At 41.5% G+C, this 12,500-nt stretch overlaps 1 protein-coding gene across 1 annotated transcript in view; it reads right to left on the bottom strand.

The window, feature by feature from the left end:
• The window catches only part of LOC134195843 (nuclear pore complex protein Nup107-like), a 27,382-nt gene that overhangs the window by 11,211 nt on the left and 3,671 nt on the right, over positions 1-12,500 (bottom strand). The window contains exons 3-19 of the mRNA XM_062664929.1: positions 11,816-11,900; positions 11,709-11,754; positions 11,435-11,506; positions 11,310-11,374; positions 11,152-11,250; positions 5,730-5,808; positions 5,572-5,663; positions 5,420-5,499; positions 2,711-2,785; positions 2,600-2,654; positions 2,469-2,540; positions 2,323-2,408; positions 2,185-2,269; positions 2,074-2,124; positions 1,661-1,723; positions 1,512-1,599; positions 1,118-1,236 (exon numbers count right to left, since the gene is read on the bottom strand). Of these exons, the coding sequence (XP_062520913.1) occupies positions 1,118-1,236; positions 1,512-1,599; positions 1,661-1,723; positions 2,074-2,124; positions 2,185-2,269; positions 2,323-2,408; positions 2,469-2,540; positions 2,600-2,654; positions 2,711-2,785; positions 5,420-5,499; positions 5,572-5,663; positions 5,730-5,808; positions 11,152-11,250; positions 11,310-11,374; positions 11,435-11,506; positions 11,709-11,754; positions 11,816-11,900 (1,312 nt within the window). The remainder of the gene's footprint in view (positions 1-1,117; positions 1,237-1,511; positions 1,600-1,660; positions 1,724-2,073; positions 2,125-2,184; positions 2,270-2,322; positions 2,409-2,468; positions 2,541-2,599; positions 2,655-2,710; positions 2,786-5,419; positions 5,500-5,571; positions 5,664-5,729; positions 5,809-11,151; positions 11,251-11,309; positions 11,375-11,434; positions 11,507-11,708; positions 11,755-11,815; positions 11,901-12,500) is intronic.

Below are 12,500 nucleotides of genomic sequence, written 5' to 3'. Positions count from 1 at the left end.
ATCTTTTCCTTGTTGCACGTGACCTAAAAATAGATGGAGCACAGAGCGCACTAGTGCGATGGCATCTGGACAGACATCTACCATGTATGAAGTTGTAGACTAGCTTAGCAGTGTACCAACGCATACATCTGACTTGCAGTTGTTGAATTTCCGTAGAAGAAACACCGCTACCGGAACTTCATCTGTCGCTACAGGTATAGGCTATTCCTCAATTCTAGTCAGCTCTTGTAACTACCATGTAAAGATAGATGCACGAACTGCATTGCCGGCGTGGCGCTGACGGCGTCCGGCACCTCTCCATGGCTTATTTCACACTCCAAGTTTCAGATGCCATCACGTGATGCTCTGTGCTTCACCCATTTCCAAGTCACATGCAACTAGAAAACGATCGAGAAAGCGATTTGTCGTTCAACAGCAAGCTATCTCAAGATGGTAAAAGGTAAATGTGTGGATAAAAAACCTAACACACTGGTCGTTAGCTTTCCCAAAATGTCAAGTATGACAAGCGAAACTGCCATGGCGGACAAGAATGTGATTTGCATTTCTCTCCATGCCAGGAAGAAACACTGTATGTCATAGACGTGGTGCACCCTAAGACGTTCCCTTGTTCTGCTTCGTTAGGACATAACTTGAAATCGTGGCACGTTTTCAAGTTTGTGTGGATGTGCCTGCGCGTGCGCAGTGAGCCGTGAACGGGCATCTTAAATATTCTTCAGCCATAGGGCCCCAAAAGCCGAAGTGCTCGAAAACCAATGGGATACATGGTGTGGTGGACTCTGGTGGACAGACAGACAAACAGGCATGTATAACTTGAACTCGGTACATAGTCTTCTTACTCTGAGTGCTAGAGATGTGAGTAGATTACGTGTTTCAATAAAGACAAATGGACAAACACACAGACAAACACCAAATAGACAAACAAATACACAGACATCAAATAGACAAACAAATAGACAGACAAAGAGACGTCAAATGAACAGACAAACACAACTAAATTTTTAGTGCCCACTGAACCATTACGTAACACTGCTTACTCATAAATTATGTCTTACTGATGCATGCCAAACCGTGCGCATCTAACAGACATAACTGTCAACATAATAACACTGCAACAAACCTGTTCTGCTAGAGCCCAAGAGCAGCACTTCCACAAGTCACGATACGGATTTCCTTCTACCGGTAGTATTTCATCGCCATTGTTCCTTTCATCAGGCTGTGGTTGATCAGCTGAATCCTCTGCAACAACAGCATCACTTTCAATTACGTCAAAACGAAGCACACACAAGTAAACAAAGAAGAAAATAATTTTGACAATTTTGTGCACAAAAATTAATATTAAGAGCTAAAAGCGTATGTGCATGTAGTTGTGTGCACGTGTGTGTGTGTGTGTGTGTGTGTGTGTGTGTGTGTGTGTGTGTGTGTGTGTGTGTGTGTGTGTGTGTGTGTGTGTGTGTGTGTGTGTTCAACTAATAAAGTAAAAGCCAGACCACTCAAGGCATCTACGTACTTACTGTAATAGTTTGGGTCATGCCACAGTCTCCATCCTTCCAAAGCGGCTGCACGCCATGGCTGACCGGCTCGATTACATAATTTCTGAGCCTATGAAATAACAATACCACAATGCAATGTTGTTCAAACGTATGGCACTATTCGGTTTTACTTCATCAAGACGTCCGGCTCTAATAAAGAAGTATATGTTTCGTATCAAGTCAGCTTCGTCTTCCTGTTGTAAAAGCGTTAATTAATACCAAAGAGATATACATAACACACACACATGCACACACGTGCGCGCACACACACGTACGTGCACACACACACACACACACACACACACACACACACACACACACACATGTACACACACACACATGCACACACATGAGCACACACACACGTGCGCGCACACACACGTGCGTGCACACACACACACACACACACACACACACGCACACACACACACACACACACACACACACACACACACACACACACTTGCACAAGTATCTCACACCACATGCTTATACAATGGGAATGAAATATAAAACACAATTTCTGTATTTCGCATCAACTCACCTCGTCTCCATCAACCAAATGTCTGCCTTGTCTGTGTGGTGCATCCGGGTCCTACACAAAATCCGTTCACTCAAATGACAGCACTTTCTCTCCAACCAATATAATAAATACTATTTCTGTGACTAATAAGCGAGTGCTGCATCCTTGCTGACCATGTGGCTTGTCTATTCTATTCAGTTCATGTAGAGTTCGTTCGCTGCACAACACAAGTGATTAGATGCTGGTTGGGGGTCTTATGTGATTGATTACTAGCAAACGCTATCGGCTGCAAACTCGGCCATAAAGATGCTACTCATGTCCTCTTCGGCACATTTCTCCAACCAGTCAACCACAACCTTACACAGAAACAAACAGATAAGTTAAAATCATACGTCAGCAGATACATGTAGATGCACCTGTTGCAGACGAACAGCACGATCTCTTCTATACAAACTCTCCACTATATTCTTCTCACTGTATGCAAAACACTACACACATATACACAACCGTGAAGACCAGACGTCACCACTCGTTGTGCAACGACTACCGATGGAGTATCGAAATCCATCATCTCGTCTTCTCCCGAAACCGACAATAAGTCTCTACAAACAATTATTGGTATATACAGATAGACATATGTACTGATGTGATATTCAACTTGTAAAGACTATAGATCAGTCTCCATGAATTCCTCTCCTCTCTCAACAACACACCCGTGTTATACGTCGTCGATCTGCAGTAACAAAAAGTTGAAATTAGAGTGACTACAAATACGTACTTGTTAGAAGGAAGAACCTGAATGTAATAAAACAATAAAATAAAATAATAATAAAATAATAAAATAAATAAATTAATAAAATAGTAAATTAATAATGTAATAAAATAATAAAATAATAAAATAATAAAATAATAAATGATAATGTAATAAAATAATAAAATAATAAAATAAATAAAATAATAAAATAAATCTTCTATATACTATATAAAATTGACGGTGTTTGTATATATGTATAAGTTCGATACCCAGCTAGACTGGATCACCCACGAGGCTAAAATTTGGAGTACGAGTGTAACTCGACATGGGTAAGAACATGGGCAGGGTGGTGTCGTCTTCCAGCTTTTTCAGTCGGGTCCCCTTTTGGGGGTGCATCGTACAATGACATAATGCTGTTCATCGTTCAAGAAGGAAACTGAATGCCCCTGATAGACTCAATTTGAAGGAAATTCCGTTACTTGAACTCAATCTCTTAAGGTAGTTTTGTTTTCTCGTAACTAAGAGCGCAATACTCATTTTCAATATCCATTGTTTGTTCACATACCATTGTTACGTCACAATGCTATAGCTATCCAGCAGTCCCATCAGACTGCGTTATCTAAGCAAGCTGTAGAACTACATCCAGAGCAAAAAGATAAGAGTTCCGAAAAAAAAATATTGTTCAGTGCGTAGGTAGGTTGGAAACGTGCCGAGTATATTATTTAATATCCAAGGAGGACCCGCCTCTACTCGCGCGCATTGAATAACATCAAACTACGTTCAGAGCAAAGACGTAGAGGTCCACTTTAGTAATGGTCAGTGCGTATAGATTGGAAACGTGCTGAGTATATTTAAAGTGTCCCATGCAGGAGGACTCGCATCCACTCGCAAGCGAATTACTCTGCAACGGCTCATCGGACCTCCACCAAAATTAAGCTGACCTTCGACGGTATGCACGGAGCGTGTCGTTTATTACCGGCGACGTCAAAAACGACAAGATATTTTTGTTTAGGATATCTGGGTATATAGAAATACGCGTACCTTCGGTCTTTCCGAGTACGCTCGCCGAATACCTGCCACATTCGATACGCCTGTTTCCTGCAACGGCAGCAACGTCTTCGAAGTGATAACATCCAATGAGACTGTTGAAATGGCTCCGAGAAGACTCACTGAAGAGACGTGTGACTGCATTTGCACTGAATCCAACCTACACGTTTCCTGCACCGAGCGCTACACTGGGATTGTGAAAACATCGAAAACGGAGAGCAAACAATGCGCTAAATCATGCATGCCTGCATGTCAAGCTACTGCATGTGTCCTATGGGTGAGTAAGAAACTGCATGTGACTTTCAAGTTTCTGTTGCCCGGATATGTATCTTTAATTAAACGAAAAAGTCACTGCAAATTTCTCGAAATGGGACACTCGGTTAAGCTTTCATTTGTCTTCAACGGGATATTAGCTAATTAGCACATTCCAGTTTATTCAAACAGACGCCTACACCAGTCATTTGAACTGAATCCACACAGGGAGTGTGTCGATTTCTACCAAAAAATGCGCATGACGTGTCTACACACGCTCAAACTGAGTCTTCCATCATAACGCTACAGTACTCTGCCCGTACGAAAGACGGGTCATTTATCTAGTAAAATAATAAAATGATAATGTATAAAATAAATAAAATAAATAAAATAAATAAAATAAATAAAATCAATAAATTAATAATGTAATAAAATAATAAAATAATAAAATAATAAAATAGTAAATTAATAAAATAATAAAATAATAAACTCACGCATTATCAGTCAAACCAATTAGCACACATAATAAGTCCTATTTCGGCTCGCATGCATTCAAATCTTCCACCATACCGTAAATATCCAAAAGAGCCCAAGAGATGATTTTGGGGGAAATCTAGCCACGTCTCAATGACTGTCCAGAAACCGTCATTCAAGCAGTAGCAATTATTGTATGGTTATCTTCGCTCAGACACCAAAGATGCAGCACTGTAAACTGACAATGCATGTTGACACACTCACATCAAAGATCGCACTCAAGCTGTTCATGCACCAGTTTGCACTCTAAAGGCCAATACATTATTAAAACTATATGTAGTCTACTACGCACACCTTTTTCAAGATACCCTAATACGCACTTGTTTAGATAGACACTTACTCAGACATACTTGTGATTAATGATTTCAACAAGCACAATATTATCGAGTAACTGCCTCAGGGATGTTACCCAGGTGGGCTCTTTTTTAAACATTTACGATTTTTGCACTGCCATATCACAATATCTCACTCAATTGTAGTACTTACGAAGGTCTGTAGACATCGTTTCTAGAATTATAAACCGTGCAATCTACAAAAATTTAATTAAGTAGAAATAATGTAAATGTGCTGCACAAAAACGTCTCCATAACTTGCATATACACATGCACACATGCACACACAAAACAAACAAACAAACAAATAAACACACACACAGACACACAGACACAGACACAGACACAGACACAGACACACACACACACACACACACACACACACACACACACACACACACACACACACACACACACACACACTGGATAGCATGCAATATACACGTACTGTTTTGGAGCATGAACGAATGATTGTTTGCGTGATTTAAGACTAGACTTGTCGAGAGACTGCCATGCCTTCTGACACGCCTTAAGTCAAACAAACAAAAACAAGTCAATATCTAAACAATTACAACAACAGCTGGTCGACTGTCCCCATACTTCTTCATATGAGTGAACTAGATCTAGAACTTCTGCAGTTAAAGGATAAGACTTCAGGCAGAGATGAAATTCGTCAAACAGCAAACGGATAGCTGTGATGAAATGGCAACATGTCAGTCGTTTGCAAAAGAGGACAAAGAGGAACAAGATGATGCAACCTGTAGAGGCTGGATGCTCTTCGGGTGCAAACGCGATTGTGTTGAACTGTTGCCTCGTTTCTTCAACAGCTGATGGTAACTACAAGATCAGAGATAATAGTGTGTGTGTGTGTGTGTGTGTGTGTGTGTGTGTGTGTGTGTGTGTGTGTGTGTGTGTGTGTGTGTGTGTGTGTGTGTGTGTGTAAGCTTTCTTTAGGGATCCTTTCTCTCACCTTCTCCTATTGGAGAAAGCCGTGCTATCCCTGAATAGAGCTGCTCTGACACTTAGGTAGGACACGAACTGTGCTGTTACTCCAATTCAACAACAGAAAGGCCATCACACCTGAGCCGCCACCGTGCAGGGTCGTAGCTAAAGGCTTGCATTGCCATTCTACAACTCCCCCCCCCCCCCTATCAAAACCACAGCACCACGGGTAAGTATCTGCTAGATGCCTAGGCATGTGTACACGTCCAAGCAGTATCTCACCAGATGTCCACGTGCGTGCAAACATGTCAAAACCACAGCACCAGCGTTAATCTCTGCTGTTGCCTAGGCATGTGGCCTGTCTCACCAGCTCTAGGTGTCAGTTTGTCTGGCACGCGTGACAAGTGATGATTATTACACTATGTGAAGTGTCGCTAAAAACCTAGAGCGCGGACAAAAATTAGTAAGCATTTAACTTTAGTAAATCTAAGATCGCTTACAAATTTTATGAAAGTTAGATGCTTACGAAATTTGTTGATTTACAGTAGATAAAGACACAGACAAAACAAGTCACCATAAAAGAACCTGCACAATAGAATGGATTATAGTGAAATGAGCGTGTGCAGAGCTGATTCCACTCTCTCCTCCAGTACGTGCTATATGTTGACAGGTGTAAGACTACAACATGCCAAACAACTTGTGTGGACGCAGTAAGCTGACCAGAAAACTAAACCCCAAATTAGTAAACTGCTCTTTAGAGCCAAAGTGACCACAGCTGCTTACAGATACTGTGCTGAATTGCTATGAACCAAGTCAGACTTTGTAGCAACAGCCGATTTATGGCGGCTGCACTCGCCATGCCCAGTGTCATCACAGAGAATCTGTGACATTTTATAGAGATAAGTGCCACCTATTATCCCATCACTCTTTGATAACAATGCCACCAGATTGTCCACGACTGTTTATTCGTCAGGCAAGGCCTGCTCATTTCACAGCTAACCCTTAAATCTAAGGGTTGTTCCACAATCCACAACCCGTGGACGCGATCAATAACAGATGATGCTGCTCCTGGGAATAAACCCCATACAATAAACGCCATACAATAAACCCCATCAATAAACCCCATACGATAAACCCCATACTAAAGAAAGCTTACTCCGTACAAACCTTACCGCAGTCAGCGGGCATTCAATTTTGGGGTTGGAAAAAAAAGAAAAAATGAACGATTGAAGTCAACAATTGCAACATGGAATGTAAGAACATTACGAAATAACAAAAATAATGTCAATCTAAGCGTCGATCTGCAGTTATCACTAGAGAACTAAAACGGTGTAATATTGATATTGCAGCAGAGTGAGACCCATCTTTCTGGTCAACAAAGTTTTGAAGAAGTTGGTGCTGGCTACACTTTCTTTTCATCAGGTGTCCCCATTGGTGAACCTCAACAAGCAGGTGTTGGTTTTGCAATAAAATCCAGCATTGTACGTAAACTTGAGTTCCTACCTAAGGGTATCAATTCTCGTCTAATGTTACTACGTCTAAACCTTCCTTATGGGCAATCTGCCACTCTCATTAGTGCATATGCACCGACTCTACCAGCTTCAGATGCCTTTAAGGAAGAGATTTATGAAGAATTGACAAATGTTATTGACTCAGTGCCAAGAAGAGATAAACTTTTCCTTCTTGGAGATTTTAATGCTCACGTTGGTCAGAACTATACATCATGGTGTAAAGTAATTGGTCCTCATGGTGTAGAAAGGAAAAATGCCAATGGGACACTGCTTCTCAGTACTTGTAGTCAGTACAATCTAGTTATAACAAACACCATCTTTCAACAATCCAACAAATACAAGACAACATAGATGCATCCATGTTCACATCATTGGCATCTTCTGGACTACGTCATTGTGCGACAACGTAATCTGTGTGATGTCAGACAAACTCGAGTCATGAAAGGTTCTAGTAGTTGGTCAGATCATCGACTTGTGAGGTGTATCACATCTCTTGTCATCAAGCCCAAGCAACATCGGCAACGCTTGATGGCTACTAAAAAGTTGTGTGTTAAACGACTGTTCGTCGAAGACATTAGATGTCAGTTGCAAGATCAAATAGACTATTCGTTGGCTGGTATGACAGAATCATCTGACATTGACTGCTTTTAGACGGATTTGAAAACAAAGACCTTTCAATGTGCAGCTAACGTTTTAGGTCACACTAAAAGCAAACATCGAGATTGGTTTGACATGAATGAACCTACAATTCAGCCTCTCCTGAACAGCATGAGGGAAGCACACCTTGGGTGGATCAGGGATAAATCTATGACTGCTAAGAAAATAGCTTATACCAGCTTGCATCAGAGTGTGCAAGCTAAATTACGTTCACTGAAAGAAAACTGGTGGATGAAGAAAGCAGAAGATCTACAAGCAGCAGCCAACGAAAATGACATGAAGTGATTTTACTCTGGTTCAAAATCAGTTCTTGGTCCACAGTCTAGGAGTACAATTCTCTCATGATGGCTCAACTCTGCTTACTAAACACGAAGACATCCTTCAGCGTTGGGCTGATCACTTCAATCTAGCACTAAATCGTCCTTCTGTCGTTGATGATCCGGTTTTAGATGACATTCCACAGCTGTCATGTGAAAATCATTTAGCAACGTCTCCCATATAGATGAGGTTTCTGATGCAATTCAGCAAATGTCATCTGGTAAGGCAAGTGAGTTGGATGGCCTTCCAGCTGGAATATGTAAACATGGTGGTAGAATTTTGGTAGAAAAACTAACTCAACTCTACAGTCTTAGTTGGCGACATGAAGCGGTTCCCAAAGATTTCAAAGATGCTACCATAATCCATGTATACAAACGTAAGGGAGACCGCTCAATTTGTGACAATTATCGTGGCATTTCACTTCTATCTACTGCTGAGAACATCATGGCTTGCAATATTTTGAATAGATTAACCAAACATGTCTCTGACAATATATTGCCAGAGACTCATTGTGGTTTTCGTTCAAGTTGGGAACTACCGACATGATCTTTACTGCTACACAACTTCAAGAAAATTGTCGTGAACATCATAGAGACCTCTACATAGTTTTTGTAGATTTGACAAAAGCATTTGGTTCTGTCAACAGAAATCTCTTATGGAGACTACTCAGTAAAATAGGCTGTCCGTGCAATCTAGTCAATATCATAACATCATTTCACGACATTATGTCAGCTAGCGTCATTGACAGTGGAGCTTCTTCCAAGTCTTTTGCAGTCACAAATGGCATTAATTAAACAAGGATGCGTTCTTGTACCTTTGTTATTTAACATCTTTTCTGTCATGTTACACGTTGCCTTCAAGAATTACGATAAAGGTGTTTACCTTCAAATGTGCTCTAATGGGAACATTTTAAATCTTCGTCACTTCAATGCAAGAACTAAAGTCAGTGACATTCTCATACGTGACCTCTTTGCAGATGATTGTGCCCTTGTCACACACACCATTAGGGATATTTAATTCATCATGGATTGTTTTTCAAACACTGCACAATGTTTTGGGCTCACTGTAAGTCTCAAGAAGTCAGAAGTCTTGTACCAACCAAAACCTGGGTCTTCTTACACACCTCCTGTTGTAAAAGTGTATGACACTCCTTTGACATCGGTTGACAAGTTTCTTATTTAGGAAGAACTCTGTCTCAAAACATTGTTGTCGATGATGATATTTCAGTGCGTCTGAGTAGAGCTGGTGCTGCCTTTGGCAACCCGACTAGACACCTTTGGAATGAACATGGCATAATCACAGCCACTAAGGTCAAAGTTTACAAAGCTGTTGTGATCACCACTTTACTTTATGGTTGTGAGACTTGGACATCATATAGAAGACACATTAATTAAACAGCTTGACCAATTCCACATGCAATGTCTTCGCAAAGTTGTAAATATAAAATGGCAAGACATGATACCCAATACCAAGGTTCTGAAGGAATGCAACATGCCTGGAATTGAGGCTCTACTACTACAAGCTCAACTTCGATGGTGTAGCCCCTTTGTTCGAATGAAGGATGATAGAATCCCAAGGGCAGTGTTTTATGGTCAGCTGAAGGAAGGTTCTAGAACAGCAGGTGGTCAGAAATTGCGCTTTAAAGACACATTGAAATCCAATTTGAAATCTTGTAATACTGATATATCCAACCGGGAAAGCTATGCGTCAGACAGATTTCTGTGGAGATCTTATTGAAAATTTTTTTAGATCATTTTGAAGATCAGCATTTGAAAACACTCCAACAAAAAGGTAGGAACGAAAGACGATCTCTAAGAGTGGGAAATTGACATGCTATGTTTGTGGATGCTCCTTCACGGCACGCATTGGTGTTTGGAGACACAAGCAAAGCCATAAATGAGTTTGGTCGTGTCCACTCACTCCACCGTGTGTGTGTGTGTGTGTGTGTGTGTGTGTGTGTGAGAGAGAGAGAGAGAGAGAGTGTGTGTGTGTGTGTGTGTGAGAGAGAGAGAGAGAGAGTGTGTGTGTGTGTGTGTGTGGTGCGTGTGTGGGGCGTGGTGGAGCAGATGGTAGAGCGTTGGTGATGACATCCGGGATCTTGTATTCCGTAATGAGGGTTGAAGGTTCGATCCTGGTGGAGGCAACACTGTCGCAGTTTCCTTGAGCAAGAAACACACCCACACTTGCTTCTCTCGACTCAGGAGTATAAATGAGTACCTGGTTATTGACTGGGGTGGACATGACCGCTGGCTTGGCAGCAACATCATGCAGCAGACGGGTACGTGTGGACCTTGATGTCCAGTCCCAGAGCTGTGCCATTGTCAGTACCCCTGGATGACTTTGGCCAAGCTCCAGGTGGATTGTAGCACTGGCCCCAAGACTCCACGTAGCGCATGGAGGCCCTGTCTCTAGAGGCAGGGGGAGCTATCTCTGCAACTGACCTCAAGGTCGACGTCGAAAGACGTGGAGGGCTTAACATTAGACCATTTTTTTGTGTGTGCGTGTGTGTATTTCTGTGTGTGTTTGTCTGTGTTTTTGTTTGTTTGTGTTTGTTTGTTTGTGTTTTTGTTTGTTTGTGTGTCAGTGTCTGTGTGTTTGATTGTTTGTTTGTTTGTTTGTTTGTGTGTGTGTGTGTGCGTGTGTGTGTGTGTGTGTGTGTGTGTGTGTGTGTGTGTGTGTGTGTGTGTGTGTGTGTGTGTGTGTGTGTGTGTGTGTGTGTGTGTGTGTGTGTGTGTGTGTGTGCAAAACATACTTCAGTCTCAAATTTTGTAGCATCATCGTCCTCTGCTGCGCCATCCAATGACACATCCCCACCAAACGATCCCAACTGACTGAAGGACAGCTGGTGTCTCTAAACAACACACAACAACTTTGACAAAACTGCCACACAAACCAATCATTAGCACAAACTGGAATGGATGAAGATGTGTCATATGGAGTCGATTGTGCAGCCGCAGAAGTACGAGCAGTGCTTCCTTCAGTTGTAATCACTTTATACATGACATCATAACATGTAGCAATGTGTGCACACGTACCTCCTAGAAATGATGGTGTCCGTAGTGTATGAGTTTGTGGGGTAAGAATCGCTTCCTCCAAAGCCCTTAATGCTGTAGAAAAGCATGAAATGAATGTAGCAAGCCGGCAGACAATCAAATGGTAGAACACATGCACACACACACGCATGCACAGACATAGACACACAGACATAGACGCAGACACAGACACAGACACACACACACACACACACACACACACACACACACACACACACACACACACACACACACACACTAATCAGACTCATCATACATCGGTTCATGCTGCTTCGACGTCTCATCACACCTGCAACTGCCTCCTAAAAACCAATCACTGTTATCACTTCGTTCCAATCACTTTCAATAAGCAACATCTCATGCCTCTCGCTGTAATGCAGGACTAGGCATTCCTGTTGTCTGCGGTCCAAACAAAAGCCGAGATGTTGCTGACGGTCGAGGAGTAGTCCTACAGTGACAAACACAATCCAATAAATCAAACACTAAAATACCATATTTCTTCTATTAGAGGCCATCCTCAAATAAAGGCCTCCTCAAATAAAGCCACAGCTAGAGCAACATTATAAATTAATATCAATTAATTACAAAATATGCAAATGTAACAGCAAGATTTTGCTGTCGTTTGTTGCTCAATTAATTATTTATAAAATGAATGATAAATTATAAATAATTAAATATAAAAATCTATAATAGAGACGAACCAGTTACGATTAGTAGTAGAGTAGAGTCAACCCTTGTAACAAACTGAATATTTTATTATATTTAAGCTACGAGCGTAAAAGAAGTACACCACAATGAGTGGTGGACTGCTTCGCGAGAAGCTCACTCTAAACGGGTTGAATTGACTTCCGGTCTGTCTGTCAGTATGTCGCTATCTATCTATCTATCTATGTTTGTTTGTAAGCGTGTGTCACGCTCGGGGAGTTTGTCGAGCCAATCAGCAATCGTTTTGGGACTCGAAATGTAGGTGACGTAATACTAGCTTGTCAGCGTGAATCACTCTCGGGAATTTGTTGAGCCAATCAGCAGTCTTTTGGCACATCAACAA

Source organism: Corticium candelabrum, chromosome 20, assembly GCF_963422355.1.
Source record: "Corticium candelabrum chromosome 20, ooCorCand1.1, whole genome shotgun sequence".
In the NCBI taxonomy this organism is placed as follows: domain Eukaryota; kingdom Metazoa; phylum Porifera; class Homoscleromorpha; order Homosclerophorida; family Plakinidae; genus Corticium; species Corticium candelabrum.
The sequence above is the reverse complement of the archived record's forward strand: the minus strand, read 5'-3'. Positions and strand labels throughout refer to the sequence as shown.